Genomic DNA, 17733 nt, shown 5'->3' with positions numbered 1-17733 from the left:
AAATAATAGTTACAATAGTTATAATAGTAAACATTTATTGTTTTATAATAACAATGTGAAATATCAAATTGTATTGATTTAAAAAATGTCATCCCTTCAGAATCTATTCACAAAACATTCTTGTAAAAAATATGTTCTTAGGAAAATAATAAAAGATTAATTTTTCGAGCATTGCACCTGGGTTCATTCTTATAGACTTATTTAATTTCAACTTAATTTTTGTCTCAAGAACATTTTCGTGAATCCGGACCCCTGACGGTGATGATGATTGACACAACGGACCTCATTGCTAATTGCGCACGCACGTGATCCAACTTAACGTTCTTCATCTGTGCATGTCTTAAGGTTTGTACTATAAAGTCGACATTTGCTGGATGAAATCGGGTTTAATTAAGACAATTAAACATCTTTAGACTGTTTTTCGGTTTTTGATCGGCGTTATATACTCCAGAGCTCACAGTTTTAGGTCAGAAATGGTGTCTGTCTGCTAGTTGCTAGCATTCAACCTGTGTTTTGTAGTAAACTGATTGTGCTTTACACATAGCTTACACGTCAACGCGTTTTACGTCATATTATGTGTATATAATAGTGTATATATACAAACATTTTTAAAAAATACCGTTAGCTAGCGATCTTAAGCAGTCCTCCATATCACTTTTCAAAGACGTGTAAATAGTGATTAAATTTATCTCCATATTGTTTAATTTGACTGATAAGCCTTTAACTATTAGTTAATATGCTATGCAATTTATAAATGTTTATAGATTTGTGGCTTGATTTGTTTTTAAAAGAAAATTTGTTTTTCATTATTGAAGTCCTAATCTATATGGATTCTTATGTATGTTTCCTCTGTCTTTGGAAAGATCATTGTGTGATGAACCGCAAAAGGGAAAAGGTGAAAATAACATGGATTCATGAGGAGGTGGATTCCCCCAGAAAGCTTATGAAGAACAGTGTGGGTGTGGCACAACCCACATGCTGGGATGGAGATGGTCAGGATGATGCTGTGAGCAAGGATGATCCTGACTTGAATACATCCACTGGATCAGCCGGACTGGGTGAAATGGAAAAAATGTGTCTTAGTACACCACAGAAACAAATGGCAAGGACTCCACGGATTAAAGGTACGCCCAAAACAAGCTTAAAGATCACTGGATGCCACAAGTCTTTGAAGAAAAGACTCCGTCTCGGAGAGGTAAGCCTAACACTTACAGACTATTTTTGCATAGAGCAGACTCATCTGCAGTGATGCATAGATCATCCTACTCTATATAAAAAGCTTCATCAAGAGAGCTGTCATTTAGCCGGTTTTATTATTGCATATAGGACACTGCTTTAGGAAAAAAGTCCTCTGTTGGCCCCTCACCTCCTACTGATAGGAAACGCAGCAGTCCTGAGGAGGGGTTAAAGGTCATTTACCTTAAAGCCTTGAGTGACGTGATGGGGAATGTAGACGAAAAGTCGCCCAGCGATGGGTTTAAGCCGCCTTCTCGGAAGACTCCTGACAAACCTGTGAAGGCACAAGAGGAAAATGAGTCTGTGGATTTCCATGGCTGCTGCTCATTCAATGAGAATCCTCCTCCGCTCAAGTTCATAGACACTGAAGATGACCAGACTGAAATAAAGTCAGACACTAGGGTAAGATTTTTTGGAACTGTTTACTAGCTATTGATTCAAATTAGGTGGATTGTGAATAAGTAAATTAATAATTTAGGTTCCATATTTGTGGTTAAAATTGTGAATCGCAAGCTTTCTTGCTGGGATATTGTACTGACAAACCTCAATCTAAACTTTTTATAGTATTGTTGTTTATTGTTTAAAAGATAGTATTGTTTATTAATTAACCATTGCTTTATTTAAGCACATATTTGTATGTATAGTTTGCTAACATTACAGTGTTTTATACATAGTTACTTTAATCCCCTTGATCTCTATCAGTAACATATCTTTATGCACAGACTGTGATCTTAAAGCGGTCAGAATCGGCAGATTGGTCAGATGTCGACGACACGGAGCAAGTTAAAGTCTTCTCCCAAGAAGTATTCCTTGAATCGAAGCTGCAGCGAAAAGCCTGTGAGCTTCTGGATACACTTCCACCATTGGAATACATGCCTTCACCAGCCTTCATGCCTTCAGAATTCCCACAAAACCTCTGGGAACTGGAATCTCCGGAACACCGATGTAAAGAAGTTGAGACTAGCCATAACCCTCCTGCTGGGGAGATTTTGTCAAAGCATTACACTCCGGACACAGCCTCCGTTCTTGAACCTACCAATAATTATTTGCGTTGTAGTACGCCTAGGCGGTCCCCTTATTTACAGCAGTCGGTCATCGGCACCTTTTCTTCTCCACTGGCTGATTCGTTCCTTGTACCCGACGACAGGACACACAGAATCATATCCTCTGCCCCATCCACACCCGCCAGCTGTAGCTTCTTACCTCTTCCTAATCCTGCTACGGATGATGCCACACGCAGGGTTTCGGTTGGCACGGAGCCCCTTTGGCTGCCAGACTACTCAAATGCAGACTTTGGATTTATCGACACGCATTGTCACCTTGACATGCTTTACGGGAAACTGGGTTTCCAGGGAAGTTTTCAAAAATTTCAGAATAGGTATGCAAGTAGTTTCCCGATGGAGTTTAAGGGGTGCATCGCAGACTTCTGTAACCCACGAATTACACAGCAAGATGCTATCTGGGAGGGACTTTTGGGAGAGGAGCAAGTCTGGGGGGCTTTTGGTTGTCACCCCCATTTTGCCAAGGAGTACAACCAGACTCATGAACAAAGCATCATGGGTGCTCTGCGTCACCCTAAGGCCATCGCATTTGGAGAGATCGGTCTGGATTACTCACATAAGAATTCTACTGACTCAAAGAAACAGAAAGAGGTATTGCGCACTGAAATGGAACATTCAGACTTAATTTCAGTTCTATAGCAAACTCATACTAGCTTTATAAAAATATTACAGGTTACTGTACGGGGGTTTATGCAAAGTTAAAGTATGTGTCTTTGTTTATTGAGGTGTTCATCCGCCAGTTGCAGTTGGCTGTCTCCCTCGGAAAACCTCTTGTTATACATTGCCGTGATGCTGATGACGACCTGCTGAAAATTATGAAGAAGTGTGTTCCCAGAGACTACAAAATACACCGGTTTGTTTTCCTTAAACCTGCCTCGCTTCATAGCTCAACCCCTTTTTTATAACAATGTCAATGGCCCTTTGTAGACAAAGAAAAAAGACAGACAATTGTTTCAATGTGTGGATGTTGTATTTGTTGTGTCTAACCTGTGTCTTTTTTTGTTAGACACTGTTTCACCAACAGCTACTCTGTGATTGAGCCATTCCTAAAGGAATTCACCAATTTGTGCGTTGGTTTCACTGGACTGATCACATACTTTCGTGCTACGGAGGCTCGGGACGCCGTGAGAAAAATTCCACTCAACCGAATCTTACTGGAAACGGATGCACCGTATTTCCTACCTAGACAGGTAAGTGTGTATGTGTGTGTTACAGAGTGCACATAGTTTGCTGACAACAACATGTATTTCATAAAAAAAGAAAAATTTGAAACCTAACAAACCTCTTTTTGTCCATTGCTTTAAGCTTGACTGTATATGCATGTCTCATTAATTTGTGGTCTCTATTAAACACAGTTTTTTCTTCTTTGTAGGTGCCCAAGTCCATATGCCGGTTTGCTCATCCTGGTATGGGCATACACACACTACATGAGATTAGCTTGCTGAAGGGAGTGCAACTACCCACAGTACTGCAAACAGTCCGTCAGAACACTCAACATATATATGGCCTGTAACTGACAGCTCCATTTCAGTTCCATATACAATTGCTTCTATAAGCCTCTTGTATATCAACCTGTTACCAAATGTACTGCAAGTTAAGTCCTGCATCAGTTGCCCAGTTAAATGGTTAAGTAGGTGATTTCTTTGACATTTGTTTGTGAATAACCGTTTGCAAGAGTTTAAATTCGTAATATAGAGTGTTAGTGAGTGCAGCGCTTTTGCAGTTTCTTGTATTATGGAAATTTCACATCTGTTAGTCATTTTAAAACCTTGTTAGTTTTGTGTTTTAATATTGTTGTCTCTGTTCTCGGGTTTTGTTTAATTTGTCAGCATACATTCTTAAGTTATGTATGTTTTACTTTGACATGAGTGACATAAAATGCCTGCTTGTGTCTTCTGCAGTATTATAATTATAAAATGTTTCTAAGCGTCATCACGTAAATGTTTATGTAAATAAAATAACTATAACAGATTGCAAAAAACACTTTTTTTTACAAAGTTGGTGGTTTTATATAAATGTAACTTTTCAAAGCTGAAAGATTTCATAAATGCATGTGCAACACAAATTAATTTGTGATTTGTTTTAGAAGATACTGATTCGTGCAGCATTTGATAAAATTACAGTTTGATTAGGGGAAATGATGATGGGTGTTTGTATAATACAACACTAGACAAACTTTTTCACACATGAGACTAAAGCAAAGAAAATTGCTTAAGACTGAGTATATATTTTTTATTAATGACTTTATTCCTTATTTTATTCCAGGTAATGTTGTTGGATCATTTTTTAAATTAATATAGTCAGTTGTTTTTGAGGATTTGAGTCCTGCAGGACCAGTAGGTAGTCATTCTGAAACAAACAAACCGTAGACATGGTGGCTTTATTCAATAGCCCTGATCCAGAAGGTATACATTATAATATACCAGGTATAATTAAACCCACACTTCTAAAACATTTTAAATGCTCTTAAACGTTTCTTGGAGTGATTTAGGCTTACCGAAAGGAGAGTTGTTAAAAAGATTCACCAGAATCTTCTGCAGTACAGGGCCATATTTCTCATACTCTGCTTCACTCAGAGACATGCCCAGTTCAAATGGAGCACTTACCTAAACGTATGGTGAGAACAAAATGTGGGCAGTACTCATTTCTTAACACCCATCTCAAATAATCTTTATGGTTCACACAATATCTGTCAATGCCATGTTTTACCATGAACTTGCCATCTTCTCTAAGCACTGGGAACTCTGGATCACCAGCATCCCTTCTGCTCGTCCGTGGTGGTCTTCTGTCTCCTCGACCCTTAAAAAGGAATGCTTCACTATAATAAATGCTGAAGCTTAGAAACAAGAATTTATGATGGATATCGTGGTTATAATGGGATTGCTGTACACATACTTTATGGTGGATTTAGACCTTTAGCCACTCACCTGTGGTTTCTGAGCTGGGCTGAGGAAGCTGGTTCCACCACTTACAAACTCAACACACAGAGAAAACGCACATAAGAGCACAAACAGGTGGCTGGCACGGCAATGATGTGGCATCTTGGTCTTGGCAAATGTACGGTTTAGTCTGTAGGTTGTTATAAAATCATAGCACGTAAGCACTTTATTTTGAGAATCCTTGTTATATTGAGCAGGAAACAATCGAAATAGAAAAGTTCTGGTGGTAAACCAGCCTCACCTCTCTGATGGTCTAATAGCATCTGTTGGTCTACACACAAAGATCTCCTTCTCACTTTTATAATAACAATTGGTTAAAAATTACCATTAAAGTCTACAACTGTTAAACTGACCGCAAACCTTTTGAATGCATGCATTTTTTTTAAACTCATAAGCGTTACATTACGGAATGTGTTGCCTATGTGACAAATATATTTGCTCTAGGGTGTTGAATATGATAACGGATGATATCAAACTTGGAATTTCAAACATCATTTGGTGGTACACCACTTATGAGTCCGATAGGTCAATATCTATATCGTTAGAGAGGATGTGTTTCTAGACCACTGAGCTATTGCCACAGGAGTTTTGTTTGACATTCCTTTCAAATCCCCTGAAATTAAGGAACACATACACAATATAATAAAGTATCATGTCATTTTGTCTCGTACATGTATTATTCAACGACATAATAATAACAAACAGCGCAGTGAGCAAAGGATTGTACGCGTACTGATAGTGGCACCTGGTGTCCAAGGCTGGTAATACATGCTAATCGTTTACTAGCAAACACCATTTTAATCGAAAAATGTTTTAAAGAGATAAAGATAAATCATATATATAATATATAAATAAGTCCTAAATAAGACTTTTTTTACGTGCGATTCTGTAACTCACCAATCAGCATGCAGGAAGGCGTACGTAACGACACTATCCAGATAATCCATACAAATTTAACACAACAAATAAATTACACATAACCTTTACTTTACTTTTAGTGCCATTTGGTCTGGCATAGCAGAATATTAAGTAGGCCTACAATAATATACCTTGAAATGGCAAGCAATACGACTAACTCTTGGAAAACAACTGTTATAATCAGCACTTCACCTAAGGTTGTTAGTTTAATGTTCTTATATTTGCTTGGTTAGTCGAGGAAAATCTGTTTATGCAAATGCTAATTGTAAGCTAGCTTTGATTGATTGAAGCGCTGCACCAACAGCTCTGATCACGTCAGCATGTAAGGCTTATTTAACATAGGCTATGCTTCACTGTTTAACATCCTATATTATTGTCTTTGTAGTGCGATGAACCCTCGCAGATGTTATTAGCACAGCAGCACAGAATTCGTCGGTCGGACAGCATTCTGCCCTCTTCTTTTGTATTTCCAATGTCAGGTAAAAAAATAGGTTCGGCCAATTAAATTATTTGATCTGATGAGATATTAAATAATCTTATATCAGGCAAGCATGTCGTAAATTTAGCTGTGGATTGTATGGCATTTGTATGATTTGGAACACTTAGATAGTGGGCGAACTGATGCCGAGTAACGTTATGTTAGTTAATATCGCCGCCATATTGGGGAGGGCAAGCATCCCCCTTCTGTGTTTAAAGTGCAGTCTTGTCCTTCCAAATATTGCGTCGCGTTGACATCGCTGCAACAGGCCAAAGAAACTCGGAACACAGCGGAGCTGAAACATTTATGCCTTGGTTTCATCTCTGTTCCACAGGTACAGCATTCTTGCTTGTCACAGCCGAAGAGTTTCCTGCAAGACTTGAGAATGCAGATGTTTTTGAGAGGGTTGAAAAGTTTAAGCAGGTCCACAGAAATAGTTTCCTTCTGCTTCAAGCCCCAGTCTACGGAAAAAGGGAGTGGGATATTGTATCATCAGTGCAGAATAGGTGAATAATTATAACAGCAAATTCATTTCTTCCTACATGCGTGGACAAATAGGCGAAAAGGCATCTAAATATTCTATCTGATTAAACTCCATGATGCTATTTACCATGATGAATCTCAAATATGTAATATTAAATCATATCTTTTGAATAGCATGCAATCTGCAATACTGTAGCATGGTCTGTTATACTGCTGTATTAAAAGTGTAGAAAAAGTAAGTAATTCTGTCATTTAATTTTTGCCACAGATTTCTCGGCGGTAACCTCAGAGTGTTACCTGTGCATAATACTAGTGATGTAGTCAAAGGAATGCTGGTCATCGCTGAAGTAAGTTTTGTTGGTTATCTGTATTTTGTGGTGCTTTTCTGATGGTTATTTTCTACAAATTATTTTATTTGAAATGGGGAAAATCTCCAGAGGTTAAATTAGATGCTTAGTGTTCATGTTGATGGTTTAACATTATAAATAATAACTTAAATACAGTATAATTACTAAGCTTCCTGTACCAGAATGTCTGGCTAACTTAGACAAACAATATAATATTTATCAGTATGACATCTGCAAAAATTTGAATGCCCTTTTTATTTCAGGCCACCAGTAAACCCTGTGTAGAAAATTTAAGAGATCAGATGGTTTTGGCCTGTGCTCACATCATTGATCACAGTCCTGTTTGGCAAATGCTTAAGGAGATGCAGCTCCGTTGATATTCTGCAGTATTGTCCACAACTGTTCTCTTTGAGTGCTATACTTTTTTTCAACAACAGGTGTCAGTGTAATACCATAGTAGCCTACTTAACTCTACTTGCCTACTTGCAACCCATATCTTTTATTTACCGTTCCTACTGTTTTAAGAATACCAGGAATGTTCTTATAATGAGATTCATAGACCACAACAAAATATGTATAAACTTTGTTAGAGAAAGCTAAATTTATTGGTGCTGAAAATCCCTTAAAAGCAATGATTCACAAAACAATATTCAAGATTGTGATAGCAAAAAGCAGGAATAAATAAATGCAGTGTTCAAGTTTAAACAGATGTAATAGTTTCACTTCGATCATTCTTGATTAACTTTCTTGATCATTCTGGATTCTTTATGATCTCCTCTATGCGGACCACAAGGCTTTCCATTAAGTCATATGTAACCAGCGCGCACTGCAGAACCTGCAATTTATATACCTTTGTGTTATATGACTTATTGAAATCATTTTTTCTGTATTCAGATTATTAGCCCTGATAAATTCACCTTGTACCGTGTATCACGTGGCATGCTGCCAAGCGTCTCTGCATTCACAATCATTCGCTGGACGTCTCTATTCCCAGAGGCCTCTTTCCATTCTGCGAGAAAGGAATATGTTACTACAAGGAAAACACTTTTTATTTCACATGATTTAGTACAATACGATAATGGAAAAATTTTAAGAATAACAAAAAAAAGAAAGAGACCTGAAATAATCCATTGATAATTAATGAGTGTGTGTTACCTTTGGCCCGTATCTTTTTATCCTCTCGTAGATTTTGTAACTCTGTCCCATAGTATGATTTAGACATTTTCAGACACACTCGTAATAACTTTGTGTAACTGTTTGCAGTGTCACACAAGTCTGTCCACATTCTGGTCTGAAAACAAATATAAGCATATAATGATGTGAGATTTCGTATTAAAATAACATGATTAATGACTAAATAGATGCTGATGTTGAGTGCGAAATCTTACACATCTCTCTCTTTCCAGTAGTAACAAGTACCTCAGAATATTCAGAGACTCCATGATCCTTTAAAATAATGAAATATTTAAACATCACAGAAAAAAAACATAACTGCATTGCTTATTATAAGAACCAGCCCACTTTGTGTGTTTGAAGCAGTTACATACATTGCGGTAAAAGTGGTTAAAGTTTTGCAAATCGGCGTTAAGGCCTAATGACTTAATCAGGGACAGACTATCCAAATGAGGTATGTCAATCACTCAGGTTTAGTATCATTTTAGAAATGACACAGGATCTGCCTCAAAATATCGGACTGCTAACCATCTGCTCTGTATTGAGAGATTGTGACAGTAAACCTGGACTACACTCATTAATAAATGATGCTAGGGATGGATTGTATCTTGTTGGTAGGAGATCTAACATTTAAAATAGAGACAGCTGCCATATGTGGAGTCTGTACTTGGGTTTCGACTCATGTCAATGATTTGTTGACATGAAAGATAATAAGATCCATCAAGTTGCATTATGCCGACTGTGTGTCAGTTCGAAGTGTGAATTAGCTTTGTCTTTTTTAAAAGATATACAGGGTTTGTTCACCTGTCCATTCCATGTAGCAAGTCAGTTTCATGGCCCTGTGGGAGAATGATGATGTCTCTGAGCAGTGAGATGAGGCATGTCCCCTCAAACCAACCGTCCTGGTTACCTGACTGTAAAGCAAATGTACATAAGTAATATATGAAGAGTTTGGTTCCAAAATTGGTTCTAAAAGCTTTAACGGTTTATTCCAATTAATATCAATCAAACTGCAGTTTGCATGTTGTGATTTAAGCTATAATAAGTAAAAAAAGAAATTGGATGAAAATAAAAAACTAAAAATATGATGGAGGAATGTAAGGCAACTACCTTTCTTAGCAGCTCCACCTGATTCTTGATGTTTTTGATGATGATGCTTTCTACTCCTGCATGATGACTTGTTTTCATGATGCGTCTGCGTGTACACGATAGAAAAATATCATGAATAAGACTTTATAGAATGTTTACAGCACATGTCTAAAATAAATCCTTAAATAGCATGACAGGTCATACCTGAAGAACTTGTGCTTGGCTTCACTATTAAGCTTCTCTATAAAGAGTTGGAACACTACTAGACCTTTTCCTTTCTGGGTGGAAAAGATAAAATAATCACAACCTTTTATAGCTGTCCGTTCACATATGTTGCAAGCGTGAGCCGTGTCTCGTGTACTTACTAAGTGAAGAATTGGACAGTCGGTCATGATTTTAACTAAGTTCTGTATTGGTGAAAAAAATAACAAAAGGTGTCTCATAACATTAAATTATAATTAAAGTTAACAACCAGATCGTGTAACAGTAACACATTTAAAATACGTTATTTTCTTCATTTTGAGTAAACTGATAGTCGTGCATACCTGTGGAACCTCATGAAACGATTTCAGTTCTAAGAGTTTTACTGGGAGACTGTTGTCTGTTACTCTCTCCAAACTTTTTACATGTAAGTCCTGAAACAAACCCCGAAAATACATGTTTTTCTAGTAAAAGACACACATTTAGTGTAAGTTCACATTTGTTTTGGTGTAATTTCACTTCTTACCAAGCCTTTCAAAATCCATGATTCATCCTTTCTAAAATGGAAAAAGGCAGAAAGGGTTGTACAAATGTCAGTGCTGTATTCCAGCATTGGCAGAGCCCATACTCATCTTCCTGTTCCTACAATAATACAATTTACTACGTTGTTATTTAATTTAAAAAGTATATTTACACACCTACTCAACAGAAGATTGACATATTCCATATTGCACTGCAGGATAAAAACAGGGCTGAAATAAAACATAATACATTTAATTAATACAAAAATGTAAAGTGTTGATATCTGTGGTTATTTATATGTGTCTCCTGAAAGACTTGGTTACTGCAGTTCCTCAATATAATTTGTCAACAACGTTCAAAATAACTATCATAAATCATCGGAGGGCACTAAATCCCTGTTGTTTACTATGAAATTGTTTAGCTAAAAAATAATACTCTGCAAGAGAAGAGGATTTTTAACTGCTTTATAAATCCCAAGAGATTTGTGGTCTCAACAGTACACACTCGTATAGTCTGAGAAACACATGGTGAGACATTTTGAGGTCTAACTGCAACTTAACTAAACACAAACACTTCCTCTGCAAAAAACTACAACTCTTAGAAAAATCAACCATAGTTTTACTATAGTAAAGTTGGAATAACCATTGTTTTTGTCCGATTTATTACCATTTGCATTGTTTTACTACAAATACCATGGTGAAACTATAGTTATTGTGGTAAGAACTTGGTAAATTTCTGGTTAATATGGTTTACAAACACAAAAAATCATGGTTAAAGGAAAAGTTCACCTCAAAATCTAAATTGAGTTGACGTTCAACATGTTGAACCATGAACACCTCAAGTTATTTTAGGTGACATCCGAGATATTTCCAGGCCTCCTCATAGACATCATGGTTATAGTTGTTGTCAAGTCCCAGAAAAGTGCTAAAGACATTGGTCCATCCGCTCATAGTGGCTCAACTGAAACTGCGACGAAAATACTTTATGTGCGAAAACAAACCAAAATAACGACTCGATTGCCCCTGCTGCAAGACAGAGCCCCTGCTTATATCGATCAAAGTCGTTATTTTGGTTTGTTTTTCACACTTAAATATTCTCGTCGCTTCAAAGAAAATTCTATTGAGCCACTATCAGTGGATGGACAAATTTTATGATGTCTTTAGTACTTTTCTGATACTTGACAACGACTATAACCATGATGTCCTCGAGGAGGCCTGGACATTTTTTGGTGAACTTTTCCTTTAAAACTGCAAATTGGAACTGCCTCTCTATCGCCATCTCTGTTTGAAAGATAAAATTGCAGGTTAATTAACACACTTATCTTTACAAGGGTTGAAAAACAACTGACATAACTTGTTTATTTATAACAACAAAAATGTTATTGATTTAATTTTTCGTAAGTACTCATGCAAGTTAACCATACAAGCTTCTGACGTACCTAAACACTGCAGGAAACCCCTCCATAGCAATAAGCTGGACAAAGAGCAGGTAAGCCATACATGCTCTCGACTCAATTGGGTGACAGGCAGCACTTTTCACTGCAATGCCATCTTCCTTTCTCCTCAACAGATGGTAAAATAAAAGTTTTGGCAAGGGCTCTTGAATCATTGCTAAGATTGCCTAGAATGAAAAGCATGAGTTCTTTAATTTTTTAAACACACAATACCTGAGCCTAACAACTGATATGGTGAGTGATATACGCACCATTATTTCTGTAGCAAACTTCCACAGGGGTGATTTTTCCATTGTATTCAGTCCTCTGTCCAGTTGAGCTTGAAGAAGAGGTTCTCTCAAACTCGCCATGCAGCTAAAACCGTTATAGAAAAACATTGCCTTCCTGTTAAAGCATGACATGAGGCCTACACAATTGGTTTAAAACCACTATGTTCAATGGAGCTTTGGGATAAGTCCCACAAATATAAAAAATTCTGTCATCATTTTATTTAAAACTTTGTCATACAAAACCTTGACAGACTCTCATGTGGAACACAAAAGAGGATTCTTAAAGAATTGTGTCCATACAATAAAAGTCAATGGTGGCCAATGTTGTTTGATTGCAAACATTATTTAAAATATCTTCTTTTGTGTTCTGCAGAAGAAAGAAAGTCATACAGGTTTAAAATGACATGTGGGTAAGTACTGTACATACTGAAATATTGAATATTTGAACATAATTAATTATGGCCTAATTCTCTTAAGCATTACTATTAAGCATTACATAAACGTCTTACAGTATATAGCTTAATGCTGTTTGCAATGACAAAGACTGATTTGAATGCATACAATTTTAGAAGAGTAGGTCTTAGGTCTGTGTCTTGGTTGGTGACTGCTGAGTTCAACTGTTGATTCTTGACTTCCTGCACAAAGGGTTGTACAAAGGTCAGTGCCGTGTTGCAGCATCGGCAGAGCCCATACTCATCTTCCTGTTCCTGTTTGTGCGAATATGGTACAGGCAGCTTTGAAATCTGTTTCTGAAGAGAATCCAGGGCCGAAGCCAATCCAGATGCCTTTGACTCCGTTCTCAACAGCACTGATGGAAAACAAATTAAGTTTTATAAGCATTCAAAGTATACATTTATCTTTATGTGCGGTTCAGTTATTTCTTACCTGTCTGAATAAGAGGCATGAGAATAGGGGTGGAGTCTGCAGTTGCGTCCGGATCAATGTCATCCACTTGCTGGAGCAAAATATGGAGGAGCTCTTCGACATTGCAGACCTGCAAAGGATTTTATCTTTGATGACTTTATGAAATTACTTAAATCAATATAAAACTTTCAAATAAATTTCAAATAAAGCAAGTGCTGTCTTACCAGTATGAGATGATTGAGAATGGACTGACCATGAGCACAACTGTGATTTTTCCTCAGCACCTCCTTCACCAGTGCCGGCAGTAGTCCGCAGGCCATAGACCTCACTATGTGCTAGAAATGTAAGATATAATATTCTTTATTTTCAGTATTATTGAAACACTTGAACCCATACTAAATATACATTTGTAAATGTGTGTGGTAATGGTATTAACCGCCTGTGCAAAGGCAATGCTATTTCACAACACTAAATCCAGAGCAACAACCCCAGAGAATCGTTATTTAATGATTGATGATTGGCTCTTTTTACAGGAAGGTGGGACTTCCTTTAGTATAATGGAAATAATAGAAATGCTGCCTTCTGTTAATACAAAGAAATCTGACTGGTGGCCTTCTGAAACCTTGTATCTCCATATTTAATTTTTAGCCATCAACCATTGTTATTACTCACCCTTTATTTTTTTGCACTGGGTTTTGCAAATATCTAACCAATAAAAGGTACTAACAAGTGTTTGTCAACTTTGACAACACAGTATTTAATCAGTTAAAGAGTAGGAAGGTGTTCTTTCCATTTCCTGAAAATCATCTGTTCGTATGACCATATTTCATATTTTGGTATTTGGTTTAGTATGGATACGGCATTCTTAGATACAGCATTCTTTGTGTTTGCTACTTGTATCGCAAAGTGAAGAGTGCAAGAAATGGGTACATCAACAGCACTTTAAGTGTTGCTCCTAAGAGGGCTTTCAGAGAAGCAAGGATTCTTACTGCTACTCCACTAAATTACATTTCCACACCCAAGGGTCAAGGATACAGTCAGTTATGAAGAGGTGGTGGTTTTGAGAGAGTAACAGCCTATCGTGTTCTGCCAATCCAAGTGGAGTGGTGTCGCAGAAATGAGCCTGACATGTCACTGCAGTATTTTGTTATGTATACACCATTTTATGATAAAATATCATTCAAGCTTTAAAGGGACAGTTCACCCTCATGTCATTTCAAACCTGTATTACAGATTTTTCTTCGGTTTGACGTAAATGGAGATATTTTGGAGACTGTTGGTAACCAAACAGTGTCGGAGCTCATTGGTTTCTGTCGTTTTATCAAAATATCTTCTTTTGTTTTCCACAAAAGAAAGTAAGTCATAAAGATTTGAAATGACATGAAGAATAATAAATGATGGAGGGGAGTTGGGGGGAATTATTCCTTTATATCATGAAGAGATAAGAAATGCTTTTACCTGATTGGCCTCCTGCTTTATGAAGTTAAGCAGTTCAGCGCTGTTACCTTGGGCAATGCATGTAAGACCTGCATTGAGGAAAAGGTCTTGATCCTCTTTTTTGAAGTCATTTTCTTTAGTTATTCTCTGCAAAAAAATAGAATGTAGTCATTTTCGATTCCCCCAAAACAATACAACTATACAAACCATTTAAAGCATGTTATTTTTTTGTTATTCACTTCATAATCATTAAATCTGTAATGTGTCAAATTACATTTTAATTCCTGGTTTTACTTTTTATAAGTGTAAACCAAACTTCCCTATGAAGCAAACCAAAATTTAATAGGATTTCTCTATAGGTAAAAGAAACAAAACACTATAACGTTGCTAAAATGATAAGGTAAACGAATGCAATAAATATAAAGACAAACACGTTTTCTGGCAACATAACAGCATTTTGCAACACTCTTTCTGTTTGCCCACCCATCTCTGAACTACGTCCTCAAATTGATTTGCCGTCATTTTCAGCGATAGTCTTTTCAAAATAATCCATGCAAGTGACACATCAAGGTCAGGATTATAACCAAGTCGCTTCTCTTCGATATCCAAGTGACATCTGCGATAAAATTCTGCACGAAAGAAAAGAGTGGCTAGGTTTTATAGGTCAGGATGTGTGAAAAGAATCGAGCAAAAGGTGATCTGACAGAGGACCCTTATAAACCTCTTAGTAAACACTGCAGCTGAGAGTCTGCTAATAGGATTAAGGCAATCTGACAGAGATGGAACGAAACAGAAATCTCTCGAATGCCCTAGAACACAACCATTTAATACGTACACAAACAAATAATGTTTGGCTTTGGGGTACAGTAATTAAAATCTCTGCTGTAAATGGATGTGACCGAACAATATAGGACCATACAGACGTCAACGCTCACACACAATAGTTCTCTCAGACAGCCATCAAATGAGCCCTGACGTTAGTTAAACATGTCCTGCTGTATTGAAAGCACACGTGAAATTGCATGTGTGTACTGTCCGCTCACTCTCATATAAATCCAGTATTTCTCCAATGCACATGTAACCTGAACCGTGTAACTTCCTGTATGGATATTGTAGACCCTGATTTCAGGTGTATGGAGACAAACCAGGTTTGAGCAATAGGATTTAACCAGCAGCTGCGAAGTTTGCGCTGTCTATTACGCTGTGGTGAAAGGCTTTAACAAAAGGCACAATGTAAATATAACAGGAAAGGACAAGCTGTTTGCACGCTGGCTTCAGATTTGCCTCTAGCTAATTGAGGACTGCTGATTTAGTGTTGTGACAGCGAACAGTCTGTGTAATGAAAATTGAGGACATAAAAAATGATATCTGTGTTGACAGACAAACAGCTTTGTTACCTTTGACTGGTCCTCCTACATGGTCATTGTGTGTTGCAGAGTCAATTTGTGATCATTTTATCTTAAAACTACACTAAGCACTAAAGCACTAAAAGTGGTTAGTGATGCGATTCACGATACTTATCTCTCTGTATTATTAATTTTTCAATAATTTATTTTACAAAACAAGTTGAGAACAATAAGAAATGAACAACCGTCCTTTAATTATATCACATTTCTATGTAAAATAAAAATAAATTTTATGTCAAATAACAAAACTAAATTGCAATTTTAAAACAAATTCCAAATCAAAAAAAAAATAATAATACAAAAGTCTCTTAATATAAAAAACTAAGACTTTTTAAGACAAAAAGTAGTATCAGCATACACGAGTTTCGAAACATGTATTGTGAATCATTTAACATCTCAACCGACTTGAATCGTCACATATTATAATTGATTTTCAACCGGCTCACAGTGAATCGTTACATCCCTAAAATATTGTTCAGATTTACAAGATTTACACACCTGGTTTTACGGGGAATTTGTAACTATTTTTATGAGGTGGCTAATTCATATGAATTTGTACAATGTGAATTGCACAAAAACGCACAAGAAGCCAAACCCTACCCCTAAACCTAACCGTCACCGGCACACCAACAGCGGATCTTACAAAATGTACGAATTCATAAAAATTACCCCCTCTGCAATTTGTATTTATGCTAATTCGTATGAAATGTGTACGTTTTGGTATATGCTCCCTTATTGTTTTAGTCTAAGAATGGTACATCTTTTTACAAATTCATATGAATTAGTCACCTCATAAAATAGTTACGAATTCCTGCAAAATCAGGCTGGATTACATACTTATGATGGGATTCAGTAACTGTAAATGTCTACTGTAGACATGATAATCTGATAATCTGGTTCTGGTGACTTTTCGCCTAGGTTATTTTTCAAGTACTTGTATTCACCACATTCACATTTTGAAGTGAAGCCTCTTATACCACTTTATTTCTGTTTGTATGCAACAGGGCTGTCTCAGTTCACTACTATCGTATATCCATGTATTTTTAATAGGCGACAACAAAAGTGTAACCTGACTACCTGACGGACACTTCAGCTTTCCAAGCATAAACTTTTCAGTGGAACTTAGCATTAAGAAATATCAGCATCAGGATATTTTCTTCAATAAAAGATATTTGGATGATGGTTTTGCATAGTTGCGAGGAAAACATAGTTTTTACACAGGACAGACATTCTGACTAGGGTTTTGAGTCTCAGGTACACACACATTCAGAGACATGACAGTTGACATAGTTCGCCTTTTTAGCACTTAGTATTTTTTTAAATGGCATCCTGACAAAACTGTTTACTCTCCAACTTTCCATCTCATTTCTTGGCAATGGAGTGGCCTCGAAGGCCCCTAGAGGCCGTGTCTGGAGCTGATGCTGTCTGCCAAAATCCTTCCCCAAACCCCAGCGAGCATGTCTTGTTTAGGGGTCTCTCCCTAGAGTCTTCCTTAGCTTTTATTGAATGCCTACAGATTTACATTTTGCATTTGATTTTAGACAGTACACCATACATAAAAATAGCTCAGATTTTCTCAACACCATCATTTGGTAACAGCATCGAGGCTAGATACAACATTAAACAATACAGCTGTTCAAAAAAAATAGGTCAAAATGATTTATGAAATCTATTCAAGATATAATGTAACTGTAGTAATATACCAGTAACCCCAATATGAACGTGTAATATAGAAAGATGCTTTCGTGCAGTTTTCTTTTGGTAAATGGATAGTTGAATCAAAAATGAAGTTTCTTTCATCATTTACCCACCCTCATGTCATTCCAAACCTGCATGACTGCATGACAGATCACCAAA

At 36.9% G+C, this 17733-nt stretch overlaps 4 protein-coding genes across 7 annotated transcripts; 2 read left to right on the top strand and 2 right to left on the bottom strand.

The window, feature by feature from the left end:
• Positions 1-254: 254 nt before the first annotated feature.
• Positions 255-4496, top strand: tatdn2 (TatD DNase domain containing 2). Of its 2 annotated transcripts, none has more exons than XM_079459772.1 (7): positions 255-345; positions 864-1195; positions 1327-1638; positions 1959-2888; positions 3023-3150; positions 3304-3487; positions 3670-4359. In XM_079459772.1, the coding sequence occupies exons 2-7, from the start codon at positions 875-877 to the stop codon at positions 3808-3810; spliced, it is 2016 nt and encodes a 671-aa protein (XP_079315898.1). In that variant the 5' UTR covers positions 255-345; positions 864-874; the 3' UTR covers positions 3811-4359. The 2 variants fall into 2 exon arrangements, with proteins under 2 accessions (XP_079315898.1, XP_079315897.1); XM_079459771.1 differs by having other exon boundaries at positions 345-466; positions 3670-4496.
• Positions 4497-4753: 257 nt separating this feature from the next.
• ghrl (ghrelin/obestatin prepropeptide) lies at positions 4754-5338 on the bottom strand (the record flags this gene model as incomplete). The annotated part of the gene is made up of 3 exons (XM_079461033.1): positions 4754-4903; positions 5007-5096; positions 5225-5338. The coding sequence occupies 3 exons, from the start codon at positions 5336-5338 to the stop codon at positions 4754-4756; spliced, it is 354 nt and encodes a 117-aa protein (XP_079317159.1).
• A 953-nt stretch (positions 5339-6291) lies between these two features.
• On the top strand, positions 6292-7839 carry cUnh1orf146 (chromosome Un C1orf146 homolog; the record flags this gene model as incomplete). Its single annotated transcript, XM_079461032.1, has 5 exons — positions 6292-6351; positions 6540-6633; positions 6967-7138; positions 7384-7462; positions 7726-7839. 5 exons carry the CDS (start codon positions 6292-6294, stop codon positions 7837-7839), a joined length of 519 nt encoding a protein of 172 aa, XP_079317158.1.
• Positions 7840-8034: 195 nt separating this feature from the next.
• On the bottom strand, positions 8035-15223 carry glmnb (glomulin, FKBP associated protein b). 3 transcript variants are annotated; one of them, XM_079461009.1, is made up of 19 exons: positions 14954-15192; positions 14745-14790; positions 14492-14617; positions 13258-13368; positions 13055-13163; positions 12731-12977; positions 12152-12254; positions 11886-12067; positions 10624-10677; positions 10452-10482; positions 10270-10359; positions 10090-10131; positions 9929-10002; positions 9746-9830; positions 9440-9549; positions 8851-8908; positions 8618-8753; positions 8380-8471; positions 8035-8297 (listed from the first exon to the last, which is right to left on the bottom strand). In XM_079461009.1, the coding sequence occupies exons 4-19, from the start codon at positions 13351-13353 to the stop codon at positions 8214-8216; spliced, it is 1593 nt and encodes a 530-aa protein (XP_079317135.1). In that variant the 5' UTR covers positions 13354-13368; positions 14492-14617; positions 14745-14790; positions 14954-15192; the 3' UTR covers positions 8035-8213. The 3 variants fall into 3 exon arrangements, with proteins under 3 accessions (XP_079317135.1, XP_079317133.1, XP_079317134.1); XM_079461007.1 differs by lacking the exon at positions 14745-14790 and having other exon boundaries at positions 14954-15223; XM_079461008.1 differs by lacking the exon at positions 14745-14790 and having other exon boundaries at positions 8041-8297; positions 8387-8471; positions 14954-15187.
• Between the last annotated feature and the right edge of the window lie 2510 nt (positions 15224-17733).

The sequence above is a fragment of the Barbatula barbatula genome, assembly GCF_947034865.1.
Source record: "Barbatula barbatula genome assembly, chromosome: 7".
Classification (NCBI taxonomy): domain Eukaryota; kingdom Metazoa; phylum Chordata; class Actinopteri; order Cypriniformes; family Nemacheilidae; genus Barbatula; species Barbatula barbatula.
This window is presented reverse-complemented; position numbering and strand designations above follow the sequence as displayed.

Bases quoted from the DNA above. Each gene is read 5' to 3' on its own strand.
- tatdn2 (XM_079459771.1), top strand. From the start codon at position 875: ATGAACCGCAAAAGGGAAAAGGTGAAAATAACATGGATTCATGAGGAG. The intron at 3,151-3,303 runs GTTTGTTTTCCT...TTTTTTTGTTAG, and splicing joins AGAGACTACAAAATACACCG to ACACTGTTTCACCAACAGCT. The intron at 3,488-3,669 runs GTAAGTGTGTAT...TCTTCTTTGTAG, and splicing joins CGTATTTCCTACCTAGACAG to GTGCCCAAGTCCATATGCCG.
- glmnb (XM_079461007.1), bottom strand. From the start codon at position 14,992: ATGACGGCAAATCAATTTGAGGACGTAGTTCAGAGATGG. The intron at 10,483-10,623 runs GTGTGTAAATAT...TTTCCATTTTAG, and splicing joins GTCAATCTTCTGTTGAGTAG to AAAGGATGAATCATGGATTT. The intron at 9,831-9,928 runs GTATGACCTGTC...GTGTACACGCAG, and splicing joins GCCAAGCACAAGTTCTTCAG to ACGCATCATGAAAACAAGTC.